The sequence below is a fragment of the Cydia strobilella genome, chromosome 2, assembly GCF_947568885.1.
Source record: "Cydia strobilella chromosome 2, ilCydStro3.1, whole genome shotgun sequence".
Classification (NCBI taxonomy): Eukaryota; Metazoa; Arthropoda; class Insecta; order Lepidoptera; family Tortricidae; genus Cydia; species Cydia strobilella.
In genome coordinates this window covers 17,946,871-17,964,008 of record NC_086042.1, presented here as the reverse complement: position 1 = coordinate 17,964,008, position 17,138 = coordinate 17,946,871, and the positions used below count along the sequence as shown (strand labels likewise).

Sequence of the window (17,138 nt, the reverse complement as noted above, 5' to 3'; positions counted from 1 at the left end):
ATACTTTTTATAATTTTCATATTCTAACAATCATAAAAAGTATAAAAATTATGCAATCCTTGTAATCAAAGAGCCGCCTGATATGAGGATTAATGCATGTACCTAATATAGTTTGTTTTTTAATAATGATGTTAAATATAATTCTGAACGCACAAGTTGAGTCGATGCAATTTCAAAACGCATCATTGACATTTCATACTTCAGAAATGTCAACATTGTCAACAAAATTTTTACTTAAAAACTTCTCACGTAAAAATACAGAATTTCCAGTTTTTTGTTATAATATCGTAAAAAAAAGAGTGATTTTAGTGATGAAGATGATCTAACGCCTGTGGATGTTGCACTTTCCTCGCTATAGTGAGGTGAAAAGTTTTGTGTTATACACGGGTGCAAATGTATTTTACATCTCGTGTGTTGAAACACTTGCTACGCTCAGGATTCTATTTTAGAACCACTCGCTTCGCTCGTGGTTCAACTATAGAATCCTTTCGCTTGCTCGTGTTTCAATTCCACACTCGCAGGTAAAATACAACTTTGCACCCTTGTATAACAAATGACTATTATCTCATTTGCAGTCTACCACTCAGAACCGTCTAACTATACCTCTCGTTTTTTTATCATTAGAAAGAAGGCGAGCGATCTTAACGTGTCGTTTTATCGAAAAACACTTTGAAAATAAGTCACAACAAATATAATATACGATCATTTACATACTTTTGCTTTCATATGTAAAATATTGCTATATTTATTTAAAAAAATTGTCAATAATAAGACACGTGGAAATGGTTTACCTTTTTTTATAATGCTTAAAGACTAAGTACTTATAGTTTCTAGTCATGTACCAAATAAGAAATTAAAAAAAAAACGTTTGTGTAATATTTTATTTTATTTAATAATAGGGAATATTACGCGAAACTCGGCGTAGGTGGCGCCACTACCACAATCTGAGGGTCTATCGCGAAACAAGAAAATCGAACTTTCGTTATCTAACATCTCTGTCACTCTTGCGTATTCGAGCGACAAAGAGGCAGCTAGATAAGGTAGGTCCCCTGAAAACTTGTCAAAAAATGAATAAGTTACTCTACGGTGCACTAAAAAGCTAGTGCTGCACTCTGGTGGCAGAACATTGCAGTAATATCCCCTATTCCTCGTCCTTTGGAAATTTGAAATAAAAAGTCGAGTTTTGTGAGATAGGTAAACCAACAATATTAATAAAAGGAACATCCATTAATGATCATTAATGTCTTTTTTATTAGGGTTCCGTACCCAAAGGGTAAAAACGGGACCCTATTACTAAGACTTCGCTGTCCGTCTGTCTGTCACCAGGCTGTATCTCATGAACCGTGATAGCTAGACAGTTGAAATTTTCACAGATGATGTATTTCTGTTGCCGCTATAACAGCAAATACTAAAAAGTACGGAACCCTTGGTGCGCGCGTCCGACCCGCGCTTGACCGGTTTTTAGTATTATACTATAGTCTGGCAAACACAATCTGTCAATAAGTAAGAACAAAGAAAACTATAGGTACAGTCGAAGGCAAAAATATCGATCCAGACAAATGGCTCAAAAATATGTGAACACGACTTTATTGTCTGAGAGTACACATATTTTTGTACGGTAAGATTCTATTCTGAAGCTAATTAAATGACTGCTTAACCAATAATATTATCTTTGATATCAAAGAGAAATGTTGCCGACTCCGCCTCGCCACAAATCACATAAGCCCGATTTGGCCACCCCTGTCCAGCGAATTTAATAAGGGTTTATACCGTTTCTTGTCGTATTTGATTTGTAAACTTGTAAAGTAAATAACCTTTTAGTTAACTGAGGATTGTATATTGTCTCATGATTGCTCAATTGAGCAGCTGCGGAATAAATGTGGTGAATTTTTATTTTTACATAAAAACGATTTTTCACGGACATTCATGGCGTTGAACTATCACTAGAGCGGGTCGATAGAAACGCTCCATGATAAAGATATGATTACACTACGCCCAGATGTTTCGCTTTACGAATCATGTGTAATTGCGGTTCGCATAGTACGTTTTTTTGTGTAATATGGTTTTGTTCGCACACCGTAAATTTCCTTGTAGTATTTGTCCGAAATCGTTATTGTTAGTCGGGAGAATTAAGTAAATTTTGTCTTAATTTTTTGCTTTACGTCGAGCTCCCAGGACGAAATGTGTACCTTATTAAGCACTAATTAAATACAAGTCTAATTTTTAAATAAAAATGTAATACCAAACAAACTGTAATGTTGTATTTATAATAAACGATACGGTCCTTAGGTACAAAATTTTATTTGATAAACAAATAAATGAGGAATATTCATTTTTTATTTTCATTTTCACGTGGCACGTGTTACGAATGGACGAGGTCAGAGTACCCAAACGCCTTCTAGAAGGCCGACCGGAGGGCCGCAGAGGTAAACGTAAGCCCAAGCTTAGGTGGCTGGACGTCGTATACCAAGACATAAGGACCTTAGGAGTGAAAAGTTGGAGAAGGAAAGCCACAAATAGATCGGACTGGAGAGATTTGCTTGACCAGGCTAAGGCCCACACCCGCGGCTGTAGTGCTTCAGAATCTTCAGATGATGATGTTTCGACTTTCGATTTATTTTGTTCCTAGCCAGGCAGCTCGATAATATTACACACATAAAATTATTATATTCAAAATGAATAAATAAGTGAAAGTGATAAGGAATTATGCTTTCCATGGAACCCTGTATGTACGATTAAATAAATCCTGAACCGCTAGTGTAAATTTCATTCGATAGCGCGACGCAAACGCGTACGTCTCGTCACGCTATCAAATGATATTGACTTATTTATTTATTCCTTTTCGTAACTATACATCTCCTTTTTTTATACTGGGCGTGTTTGATTACTGGGTATGTACCTTTGAGGTACATATATTGAAAATTGTAAATTCAATCCTGAAAAAAAATCCGAGACAAAATTTTAGATTGACTTCACTGAAATATTTGAATTGCTCACTTTTACTAATATTTGCAAGTTAGCCAATTGAAAAATACCCAACGGGAACAACCCGCCAATTAACAGAACAAGGAAAATTGTTTTTCGCACAATAGCGTTAGCAAATTAATCCAATTTGCGCATCAAAGCGCTACCCATAGAGATCCATGTTTGCTATTGTTTAGCGCGCTGAATTTCCGCCAGGGTAATCATAAATGTTGGGTCTATATTCTCACAATGCTTAAATTTAATTGAAATTGAAGTTGTTTTTAGAAAAAAGCCTACCTATAGTATGATTATTCTCAAATGATTTTAACACCTAAGACCCTAATCTGTTAAACAAAAGCCATTGTTTCTTTTAAGCGAGTGGTGGGCTACCGTGTCTGAGCGCGTGCCAAAGCAACAATGTCGTTTAAAAAGCGGCCTACCTGGGCAGCGTTGTGTAAAAAACCGGAGGAACTGAAGAGGACATCGCTCCTAGAATGGCCAAAGCCAAGAAACCTTCGCACAGCTTCGTCCCATATGGCGGTCTCGAAAACTGACGAGAGGAGTAAAATTGAAAATTTTCCGATCGAACGTGAAACGCTAGGCAGATTTCCAAAACTGACGTTTTACGTGTCAACTCGCGTAAAGGATGACTCACGCTAGAATGGTCCGGGCCCGGGACTCGTTACTCGTCGTTCCGATACTTATTGTTATATGACAGGAGATCGGTTATCCCTTAATGCTATCATAGAATACTGAAGTAACGGGTGCCCCGGCCCGGGCCCGGACCGTTGTGGCGTAAGTGATCCTTAAAGGTTACATTTACAACTACAGCAGCGTCATTGCTGGCGCAACATGGCAGCAGCGGGATATGTTGTCACCAGATCGTTTCGATCAGTCTCGACAACTTGATGCAAGACATTCCAATGACATTATCTTAAAAACCTAAAATCTGTACTTTAATTTGTATACCTACATGCTTTAAAACAATGATAATTATTTATTTTATCTTAAAAGGCAGTTCTGCTGCCAGCCAACCTGTTTAAACTATTACTTACAGTAGGTAGTAGAAGTGGGTAGGTGCACTTACATTTGTAACCTAATAAGAAGTTTAAAACCAGTTTAACGGAAAAGTTATTGTCTCATTTACCTTGCAAGTTTCTAGCTGGTGGTAGGTAAAGCTGGACTTGTGGCTTAGGAGCCATAGTGACAATATGGATACAATACGCGCCCTCAAAAAAACCTAATAGACTTAGTCTTCTTGAACTGCGTGTTTGCGCTTGCGCGTATTTTGTATGACAGCTGTATAACACCATGGACGAATAAAAAATAAGACCGACGTAAACACGAAATCGCGTTCCTCCAATATTCAGTTTATTGCTATATGGCGTCACTAACAGCAGGTCTCAGTTCCATCACTTTTTTCGGCGCTTAGAACTCTGCTTTCGCGCTCAGCGCCATCTAATGAACGGAAGTTGAGTTATTTTGAAGTCATTCTCAGGTTCCGTCCATTTCATTCGACGTTTAGCCCGCTTGTCAAAATAACTCAACTTCCGTTCCGTAAAATCACCACCACCAATACCAATGTTCCTTTTGGTGTAGTCCGAGTTTTTCCATCAGTTTATAAACATAGGTACTTTGCCTTAGAAATACAAAAATATAGTAAAAGACACACCTGAATGAAAAAAAAAGTTTATTTTTGGGAGCTTTGGACTTTAGTTGGGTGGCTTTACGGTTCAATAGATGAATATTGGAGGAACGCGACTTTGTATAGCAACTGTCAGTCTTCTTGTTTTATTCGTCCTTCATGGAACACCTAACTTGTATTATAATCATCTGTATGATTGCTCTTATTATAAAATAGAGGTACCTCTTTAACTTTGCTCGCCCGTTACCATCAAGATGTTGTCGACTCGTCGGCTTGACTTCCCCAATACAAGGGCACGAGACTGAACACCCGTCTCTTTAACTCCCGCTTAGTGTTGCCAGGTAATTCATTAAATATTACCCATCACCCTAACATTAAATTCAGGTATTTTAAGAATGTTGCCAAGTAAAATTGCACTTTGTGATATAATTACTAAAAAATCATGACACTTGTAGGTTAAATCATGAGAGCTGTTCCGAATGGATTGAGCGTAAGTATTGCCACTTATCACTTGACCTACAGCATATACATACATATATAAAGCGGGCTCATAATATTTTATGAACAACTACATACTTTTCGTGCGTTATTGAAGTGAAGAGTCCTGCAGAATACTGCGCCACTCATAACAAGTCCGTGCCAAGTCAAAAAGCTAGTTAAATCGCGCTACGGTATACGAATTAGCAAAGATTTTTGACTTTTGAATTTTGGAATATTTTGCTTAGCGGTTTTCACGTTGATATACGCGTTAAATAACTTTGTTACTCCAATTAGGCACAGCAAACTTTGATTAAAGTTGGTATTTATTCTCGCCTGCACTGGAACGATTAATGTAGGTATATCATATGAAAATTCGGTCGAGATTTTTTTAAATACAATTGTGATCTGTGATGATGTATCATTAACCAATATGTTAAGTAACATTAAAATAACGTATTTCCAACCTACTGGTTTTTCTCCCGTATAGTTATCGGACTTGTGGCGTTAAGCTTTTCTTAAGGCAGACCGAAGTCGTTTCAGGCCGACACACGATAAGGCTCGAGAAAAAAGTGGAATTAAAACTTGTGCGCTTTGGTCGCGACCTCACCGATAATTCTGGACTATTCTGAACTCGGATCACGAAGCCAAGATCACTATTTGAAGATACTTTGCGTCGTTTTACTTGTTTTAAAATTTAAAATTTTAGCAATAAAATTTATAATCAAATTTTACTGCTACATCGTTACGAACCTGAACCACGTTTCCTGAACCCATATTTGTTTTAGAATAAGCAGATAAGTAAAGATGAAAGTAGAAAAGTGCGAGTCGGACTCGCCCCCCAAGGGTTCCGTACTTGTTATTATTTGTTAATATAGGGTTAATAGAAATACATCATCTGTGAAAATTACAACTGTCTGGACAGAGGAGTCATAGTAATAGGGTCCCGTTTTCACCCTTAGGGTACGGAACCCTAAAAAATTAAATGCCGGAAGTTAAGAAATTGCCAAACATAATAAACACGATGATGTTTAATTTAAGTGCATTCATTCACACTTCAAAACTAGTTGAAACAAAAATGTATTAAAGTTATGTTCAAGTATTTCAACAAGATTTAGGATGTTAATTGTTATACCTATATTTATGTAGTTGACAAAACACCTTGTGATGTCGAACCACAATCTACGAATAAATAATAGCTTGACATGTTTCACTCCTTACTGAGGAGCATCAGCGGGAGCACGGGTTGGCGGACCGATGCTCCTCGGTAAGGAGCTGAAACATGTCGAGCAATTTTCGACTTAATACGTGCGTGACCCGTTTTAATTATAGTTAATATGTCTGTGTATCACGCAAGTTTTGTTATTTTTAAGGTATCCCATTAATAAAATATATCATACTTACAATTCAGATGGTATTTGTGTTGCAAAATTAAATAGTTTTTTTATGACATCAATTTATAATATGTATGTCAAATCTGTATAATTATTCAGACTGGTATCGTATTGCCTGTTTTCTTATTCGGCCTGATTAGAACTTTCAGATTCGTCAAAAATTTGCAAAAGATACGATATGGACATGACGATATGATATAATTATCCGATCCATGTCGTATCTTTAGCAAATTTTTGACGAATCTTAAAGTTCGAATCAGGCCGTGCCTTTTGAATGCTCGGCAACTAAATTTTCGTCTTCTTCAGTATCTTCCCTATATTGCGCATGAAAAGGTGATAAGATAGTAACTAGTGAAAGTTGTGAACTCCATGCTCTGTGAAGCAGATCAGTGAGGAAAATTAGTTTGAAACTGTAGTATAGTGAATTCGATAACACAGTAGATACATTAACATTATACATGAATTACATGATACCTGATGTCAACCTGATACTAATTTAAATTTTGGGAGCTGACTACAATTTATAAACCATGTTAGGTAAAATTATCTATGACACAAAAAAAAAACTAAACGAAAATCGGTTCATCCGTTTTGGAGCTATGATACCACAGACAGATACACAGATACACAGACAGACACGTTAAACTTATAACACCCCTCTCTTTTTGCATCGGGGGTTAAAAACGTAGCCACTCGGTAATATTGCATCGTAACAAAGAGGCTAATTCGAAAGTAATATGACATCAGAACGATATCTGTATGATGTCATTTACGTATCGTGCGTCTCACTCGTGCCAATACATGTACGAACTAGTACGAGCGAAATGCACGATAACTAATTGACATCATTTTGATGTCAGTGTACGTTCGAATTGTCGTGAAAACGGCAGCGTTTTATTTTTCAACCATGTTGATGTTTGAAGTGGCAATTCGCACTCCAGTCGATGCAGGGACCGGAAAACCCCTCTTTAAAATTAAGTCATTCATTAATTAAACCTATCGCCAATTAATCGTTTGTGAATCGCATATGATGAATTAACCTTAATAAGGAATGAATACTTCCTTTAACCAACGACAGATATAACTACGTAGTAGATGGATACAGTCTAAGGAAAAAACGTGCCTCGAAAATCACGAAAATTTGATTCTCGATCAGATGTCGCCACTAGCTTTGGCCTACTCTCGTATAGAGGGCGTTGACGGTTTCGTTTGTTATTTATAATTTTAACGCATATTAGTGAAAGATCATGGGTCAAAATTATATAAAAATAATTAATGCAAATAAAAAAAAACAGATCCATATTTAAATACATTTTAACGTATTTTTATAAATCTTCATTTTTAGTTTTAAAGTATGTCGATAGATGGCAGTGAATTAACTAATTAATTAATTAATTAGTGGTTACAAAATTTACTATGACAGTACCGCTCTATCTTATTATATTCTCTTTGCTTTAACTAACAGCAAAGAGGGATATAATAAGTTGTTGCTGTTAGGATAAATGATTTTTTTTATTTGCATTAATTATATTTATATAATTTTGACCCATGTTATTCTTTCACTGATATGCTTTAAAATTATAAATAACAAACGAAACCGTCAACGCCCTCTATACGAGAGTAGGCCAAAACTAGTGGCGCCATCTGATCGGGAATCAAATTTTCGTGATTTTCGAGGCACGTTTTTTCCTTAGACTGTATTCATCTATTACGGAGTTATATCTATCTTTGCTAACAGTTATTGTGTAAGCGCTTTTGTTTCGGTTGTCATGGTAACATCTTTACCACTCCATGTGACGTGAAGATGACGTGATTCAATAAAGTTGTCAAAACAGCACTTAGTGTCTTAGTTTGATTTTGAATAAATGGTCTGCAAATTTTAACCTTAGATTTTGGAGCATAAGTATTGTATCACGTTGTAGAATTATGTAAGTACGTTCTTTGAATAATAACCTATTGAGGAAATCGTTTCGTATTTTAAATAGAAAAAAAATCTTTGGCGATTTCATATCGGTGACAGCCGAATTGTCAAAGTGAAACTGAAATGTATGGAAATTATTCGTAAATAAATATGAATAAAACTAGATTCTAGTCAGTACAAAAGACTATATTTTCTGACACATGACATTCTCAGCATCATAGAATCAACATAGAAAATCATGCGGGAGGATACATACCAGCACCTCCACCTTTAGCTGAAGAACCGGGAGCCATAAATAAACATATTTAACTAAAATCAATACATTGCAATTCCACCTAAGTTGTACATAAATAACAACAATCGTAAACATAAATTAGACTTTATAATTAACAATCTTTCGGGGTCTCGGAATTCTATCCCCTAAGCCTTCGACCTCAACTGCCGGTTCTGCTGGCAATTCTGTTGCTTCCACCGTCACTGGAGGTGTGGGCTCTCCGACTTCTGCCGGCGGTACTTCCCTCTTCACTAGCTGCTGCGGCAGCTCTCCTACATCTACCTGCGCTTCCCCATCCGTCGCGTCTTGCCAGTTGTCCACGGGGTCGTCGTCTATCAATTGGAATGGCGTAGACGAGACGGGTGACGACTTTGCTTTCTCGCGCTCTAGGTTTACATCTGGGCTACTAACGCAACGCCTCAATTGGTCAATATGTCGTTTACAAACTAAATTATTTATATCTAACTTAACTAAATACATTCGGTTTCCTATTTTCTCTATTATTTTACCTTTGTGCCACACGGGTTTCCTATTAACATATGAGCGACACCACACCCAATCATCCACACGAAATGTCCTAGAATAGAAATAGGACAAAAGGTTTTTCTTATAACGTGCGAGTACTTACCATAGATTTTTCTGGAAGGGAATATTTATATACATATCGTGTTTCATCAAGTTGAAAATCTTCAGTAAGGATCCAGACTACTTCCGCACTTTTGGAGCTTCTTCCTTCTCACCTTCTTCTTCTTTCGAGGTACCTAAATTAATTTGTTGGTATCTCCTTTTTCATACTCTTACTGAACGATGCAATGCAACGATAGATTATACAAACACAGGTTAAATATGACCAATTGTTTATCATAAAATATTATTGTGTCACCCATCCGCTGCTGAGCGGATGACTGATAATAATATTATAACCTTCATAAAAATGATTTAAAGACTGGATGTCACTAGTCAAGCATAGTAATAAGCATTAAAACATGTATAGCGTAATTATTTAGTGACGTGATTTAACAACAATGATTGCGAACTTGTGTAGAAGTATTATTTGTTTAATAATTATTCTGGCCAGAGAAGGTAAACGTATGAGTAGCGTATATTACTATAGTCCTTAAACAATATCAGTACCGCCACAGTCTAGTAAGTAAATAAAGAAGACTGACAACCTAGATACAATGCTCATTTTTTTCATGTATTTTTACATTTTAGTTATTGTAAGCGTTACGTAAGCGCAAGAAAACGTCGCCTGCTGTGCCTTTAACTCTATAAGCTAGTTATAAAGCCATCATGCATCATCTTGGTCAAACAATACAGCTTGGCCGTTTTGTTGCTGTGACATGTATATGCGTATAAAAACTTCAATATGTATATGTATATGTGTATAAAATATGCGTACTTTTGTAATTTCAAAACGTAAAATAAAACTTAATTAACCGCAGTTTAGTCACAAAAGTATATTTAAAGCGTAATATTATTTTTTGCGTAAGACCTCACTAAATAAATAATGAAAAAATAAAATATTCCTAAATATTACTTTTATTGGCCTTCGAGGTAGTCGTACGGGATGGGGTAGAACCCCATGCACGACTTCCGCTTTAGGCTTATAATAAATAGTTATAAATTGACTTTCAGGTGAATCCCTCCAATGTTGGTCCTGCTCTTCTATCTATGAGCCGGGCTGTGAGGATCCGTTCAAGCCCAACGATCTTACGGCGGGAGCAGAGTATTTTCTTGTCGACTGCAACCACAATTATATAGTTAATGGAAGTATGGAGGACCAACACCTCATGGAGCATGTATTCGGCCCTGACGCAAAACCTTATTGCAGAAAAACAGTTCGTCAAGGTAAGCTTAACCCTGTCCACTCACAGTAAAGAATGTCTCAGAAACCAAACTGGAGTGAGCTTCCTATAGAGTATTTGTCTGTATTTAAAATAAATTATTTTACACCATGGACGAAATAAAGCACTAGAAGATTAATAGAGAAACGTAGTCAGCATTTATTTTTAGACACAATTTCTATTTTAAAACCCGTATAAAACTATAAAGAGTAGGTAATTTGATTGTGACGTCACATGCTAGTGTTTCATATAAATTTCATAGTAGCAAAAATTGTTTTGACAGTTCGAAAAAAGAAACTGATTTGAGTAGTAGTCAAATACTCTTTTTAGATTAGTCCGTCTCTGGTGCCTTGCCGCCGCCCAGAGGTTGTAGCCAAGCTGACAATCTAAAAGTTAAAATGTATCGATAATATGATAGGTGCGAACGAAAAGTACATGATCCATTCAATCGTAAATCGTAAGTAAATTATTTATTTGTGAATAGGGTCAGATGACAGTTGTGTAATATTGAAGTGGAGGACTCGCGTGAAATCGCCTTTTTATACAAACGTAGTCCTCATTTTCTTCTCTGGATATTAACATTATTGAAAATATTTTATCGCAATTAATTTGCTGTATAATGTATATTAACCACAGCTATGAACCTATGTTTGTTGTTTTTTCGAAATTTTAATTATTATAAGAGTTAGGAGCATTTATAAATTTGTATGAAATCTGTTCTTTGCTCCTAATTTTTACATTAATCAAAAAATCGAATAAAGTCAAAGTAGAGAAGCGGCCGTCCCCTTCAACAGTCCACAAACAGTAGGTATGTAAATATTAGATCTGATTCTAAAACTACTTTTAAGTACCTAATTATTAGATTATACACATTATAGGTATATATTACATTATATTAATGAATTATAAAAAAATTATCATCGAGTTAATAAAACATTTTATCCAACAGTCATCCATGTAGTGTTTTCTTAAATTCATGAAATGTCAAGCATTTATTAATGTCAGGTGGCAACTTATATTTAATATTTTCACACACATCATGGTGTATTTTTGTTGAAAATAGCAGTTTTTTTTCTTTCAAACTACAAGTCTTCCACCGTTTCGCGCTGTAATAAATAATTCAGGGTGTTGTTTTACAAACTTGACTATTTCAGAAGCTTTGATTTGAGCTTAAGAAACATCGGTTGAGATGGCTCGAGAGGTCCAATATCACAGATTGCACGAATATCATATTTTTAATGGCATCGCAATACTCTTATAATATCTATCCCATTACTCCAGATCATGAGTCCATATCTGATAATTGATTAGACATATCCATAATAAGCAGCCACGGCAGTTTTGAAATCAGACGTTCTACACACACACACACACACACACACACACACACACACACACACACACACACACACACACACACACACACACACACACACACACACACACACACACACACACACACACACAACGCATTGACACTCAATCAGAATTAGGCTCTAAGTATACGTCGCTGCGCGTACAAAAGTCGCCATGTGTTTTTAATCTACTTTACAGGAGACACAAAAAACTGTTTATTTCGATAATTATTGGACATAAATGAATCAATATTTTTGTGACAAAAGTATTTGCACTTTTACATACATTAAGGAATAACATGAAAAAATATTTTAGTTTTAATAATATGAAAAAAAAACTTTTTCAAAAATATGTCACATAGCGAGTTTTTTTTGTGTCATAAATAACCTCTAAGTGTCTTACCATTACATGGTTAGATTTAATTGTTAAGGACCTTAAATTTTTTTTGTTCTTTATCGTCACATGGCTATTTAATAATATGATGTGAGCGTTCAATAAAACAGAAAAGAATGCTGTTTAAGTCAATATAATTGAATTTTAATCGTGAATTAATAATCTACGTACTTTTTTTATTATAACTATTACTTTAAACCCATTTATGATCAATTTGTTTCAGTCAATATCTTTCAACTAAATATGTTTACCTAGGTAAACTCATTTAAATTGGTTTGATAATTATTTGCCAGCCCAATAAGTAATCAAATAATATACATATATACGAAGCAAGGAGAAAAACGATAAAAATCTTTTTTTTCTAGTTTTGTAATCAAAATGTTGCCTTTAAAAACTTGAAATGTAAAAAGTCTCATCTCTTTAAGGACTCTCTTCTTCCTGCCCTTATCCCACGTTGTGTGGGGTCGGCACAACATGTTTTTTTCTTCCATTCTCCTCTATCTTTGCTCACCTCAGCACTCACTCCTTTCTTCTCATATCCTCTTTCACACAATCCATCCATCGTTTTTTGGGTCTACCATCCGCTCTCCGTCCATCAGCATTCATCCCCAACATTGTTTTGCCTATGTGACATTCATCTTTCCTCATTACATGCCCATACCACGGCGCTAACCTACTATTTACTCCTCATCTTCTCCGTTACCGGTGCTAGTTTCAAACTTCCCCTTATATACTTATTCAACAGTCAAATATCACATGACAGTCTTATAATGGACTGTCATTGGTTTTCTCCTGGATTCCTTTATTAAGTAAGTAATCACAGTGAAGTTAGGTTGTTTTCATTATTCAAGTCGTCAAAAAATGGGTGACAGTTAGAGGCTCTGGTACTCGCCGATGCGCACAGGGAGAGGGTCAGGTGCAGGGCCCTAAATGAATTCCCTGCACCCGAAGAACTGCCGAGGACGCGTCAACAAGGGCACGAACGGATGCAGCAAAGCTAGAAGGACGACCTGGAGGACTTTCGCTATGGATCTCATACCATAGAGGCACACTGCAGTCAAGAATGCAATCGTTGGGCCGTAGAGTGTCGCACCATGACGGCGGCTCTTGGATTAGGGAACGTTTCGCTGCGCAACGTATTAATGACTATGTTGGGCAGCGAAAGGAAATAGAACGCAGTTGCCTTCTTCTGCGAAACCGTCATGTCAAGGAAGGAGGCCGCGGAAACGGAGCGTGAGAGTAGGAGCTGACGACGCGCACCCGAACCGGCGCAGACGGCGGTGAAGAAGATGGGCACAATTTGCTGTCCGCCTAAACACCTAGCAGGGCCAGCGGGCTGTGGGGGCCCGCACTACACGGCGCTACACGATTGGCCGTGGGTCAAGCGTCAATGACTCCTTTCCAGCGGTGTGGGTACTCCGGAGTAAGATAAGCCAGGGCCGCCGGAAGGAGTAGAATCTCAGGTATCCCGCACCTCCTTGAAAACGGCCAGAAGGGTGAGCGCCGGAGTGACAAAAAAAGATTATTAAGGAATTTCAAAAAGTTGAGCTTTAAATAATTTCCGAAATAAACCTGCAATCAATTAAAAGTCGGGCTTTTGAAAATATAGGCAAAAATATTAAGGTCAACTCTTCTTCCTCGCTTTATCCAGGCATTTTGCCACGGTTCATACGGGACCCTATGGTCTGCTTGACAACTAATCCCTAGTTTTTACGAAAGCGACTGCCATCTGACCTTCCAACTCAGAGGGGAAACTAGGCCTTATTGGGATTAGTCCGGTTTCCTCACTATGTTTTCCTTCACCGAAAAGTGACTGGTAAATATCAAATGATATTTCGTACATAAGTTCCGAAAAACTCATTGGTACGAGCGTGGGTTTGAACCCGCGACCTCCGGATTGAACGTCGCACGCTCTTACAGCTAGGCCACTAGCGCTTTACATGAAATAATCATGTTTAGTATATAGGTACCTGTATACAACTTGAGGGTAGATAATAGTTTAATATACGGTAGACTCGATTGTTATAAGAAAATCCCGCTATGTATAGTAAAACGCACAGTCTAGAAACATAACATCGACTACAACTAGTATAAAAATATCGCTATGTGCGAGAAACTACATATCGGGAGCAAGCATTTTAAAATAAACTTGTAGAAAATATCGCTATGTGTCAAGCATCACATAGCGAGCACACGTCTGTAATTGCTGTTCAAATAAGCTAATGTAGTTATGTGATTTATTCCAGTTAGCGATTATAGAAAGAGCATTCATTGTATGGGCGTCACATACCTACATTTGATAAATCCTTAAATATTGAAATAAGCGCCACGCTGTTTTTGGAGCATATGCGTATAGAAATAAGGTTCAAAATGGCATTAAAACCGAAAAATCGTTAAAAATCACATAGCGACTTTTGTACGCGCAGCGACATGTTTCTCTTTTATGTTAGCTATAGTTGTATTATTTATTACTAAGCTTTACTAGTTTGAATTACCTTATTCTACTTTTAATTTTTCTGTTCTACATGGTTGCTATAGCCGCTTATGAATATCTTTAAGTAAATCGTATGATTTCCCTCACGGGACAGGCTTTGCCTAGTGTGGGGGTCAGTATAAACTGTAAATGCTCTAATGTTTCTGGAAATAAACTATTCGTATTTGTATGTGTTCCTTAAAAATAATTACCTATGTCACATGTCCATTGTAGCTCATAATTATAGATTACATTTATATATTTTGGCAATACGGTACAATAATCTGTTATATGTTTATAATCTAGAATGTTTTATTTATAGTATATGGGATAACCATCGTTCATCGCGGATGCTCTTACGGTGAGTTTTCTAAGGAGTGTTCGAATGGCCGTGGCACCTGCGACAGCACAGCCTGCTACGAAGACGGCTGCAACGCGGCCACAACCCTCAGCCCAATTACCATGCTGTTTACACCTATTATTACCTTTGTGTTAAATGAACTGCTATAAATATGCTATGATACTCTCCAATAATCCTCAGTTACTAAACAAAACTAAAGAAAGCAAGTACAAACTGTAGTAAATTATTTAATAACGATCACGTAACAAAGCCTCGGACAGACAGACAGACGGAAAGGACATGGTGAAACTATAAGATATTCTAGGTGACTACGAAACCCTAAAAAGATAAAACCCATGTCTAGTTAGTTGGTCACAGAGAAATCTGGCTCTCTTGCTTAGAACATTTTAAAGGAACATAGGGAGGTAGTACGCTAAAATAATATATAAAAAATAGTATATAAAAAACGCGCTTAGTACCTTTGCATAAAAACTTCTATGCAGGGGGGGTACCTTTTCTCTGCAGCTGACGTACATTATATTTACATTAGGCACTTATGTAAACAATTTCATGCCTACCTTTTTAGATTTCGTATCTTTTGAGCTTCGCCGCCAGAATAATTGAAAAGGTGATCAAGGTCTACCCCCCCCCCCGGAAAGATCCCGGTCAATATAAGTCTATAATTTCGAAAAGATTACATTGAAAATGTTACTAATGAGAAATTTGTTGAAAGTTAGCTTCGTAAGCTTTTTACTCGTAACCTGACTTGGACGGGAAAGTTTGTTTACACAGTTTAGTCGGAATTGGCTGGGTCGGAGCTTGCGCTTTTTTAAATCTCGATAAACAGGTAGTTTTTTATCAAAGATTCATTAGTAGCGAAAAGTACGTAATCATGCTAAATTAATGTATTTTTTGTGTACCCTACTTATTTTTTAATAGTTTCGAGAAAGTGCAGTCCTATTTGATTTTGGATCTGGAGGGCAAACAGCGATTGTCGCTACTCATGAAATATCTATCATGCAAGAGCGGTATTGGACTGTATAAACTGTAATTAATACCTACTGTAACTATGAATGAATAACTATAATATCGTCAGATGACACCCAAAACTCACTATTTACCACCACAAGTTCATAGCCCATAGTCAAGTCAATAATAATTAGACTAACACTTAGTTTATAGGTTCCCTAGTTTAAGTATCACTAACAAAATATGGATTTTTTGAAAGTCTGAATTAAATAATTTTTATTTTATTTTATTTATTATATAGCCATAGTGAACCATATTAATACTAAAATAAGGTCGATTTTTGTTTAATTATTTTTTAGTAATAAGTGAGTTTTGGTTATCACCTGACGATATATAGGTACATGTAACTGTAATAATAGAACTGTCCTTTATATCATTAACTTTTCTACCTATAGGTATATATGTGCGAAACTGTAGGCTTTCACGTTGTACTAATCTTTACGACACGTGGAGGTACGATAAACTTCCTCAACACATAAGTATATAATGTTTTAAATTAAAATTAATAACGAAAATTTGTTATGAGGTGAAGTTTGATTTTAGCATATCAGGCCAATTACCCTCATGCCTGAAGTTTATATTTGAACAAAGTATTTTTTATTCGGATGTTTGTTACCGTTATATCATGTTACAAATGCATTTCCATTATTAAATTATCATTTAATTGCTTAAAATAATAAATAAAGAGTACAAAAATTTGCCCGCGAAAAGCTAGGGAGCGAATTAATTTAGACAGATTAGTTCACATATAGGTAAGTGTCATTAGTAGCAAACGTCAGTTGGACCGTCAAACGTGTGACGTCATCACGGTCTGTCGAATTCGCGCCAAAAATTATGAGCGTTTCAATCGCTCAAAAATTTTCAACATTTTAAATATTTTTTAATAAAATAATGTGAAGGTTTTTGTAAAAAAGTATTTTTATTTTTTCCAGTGTTCAAACGATATAAATTATGATTACAAAAATTAAAAAAAATTCATGCATGGATATAATTATGAAAATCGTGTAACATTTTTCCCTGACCTC

At 36.2% G+C, this 17,138-nt stretch overlaps 1 protein-coding gene across 1 annotated transcript; it reads left to right on the top strand.

Moving 5' to 3' along the window:
• The first annotated feature begins 9,621 nt into the window (after positions 1–9,621).
• On the top strand, positions 9,622–15,706 carry LOC134753126 (uncharacterized). Its single transcript, XM_063688900.1, has 3 exons — positions 9,622–9,758; positions 10,314–10,526; positions 15,067–15,706. Exons 1-3 carry the CDS (start codon positions 9,701–9,703, stop codon positions 15,252–15,254), a joined length of 459 nt encoding a protein of 152 aa, XP_063544970.1. The 5' UTR covers positions 9,622–9,700; the 3' UTR covers positions 15,255–15,706.
• Positions 15,707–17,138: the final 1,432 nt, after the last annotated feature.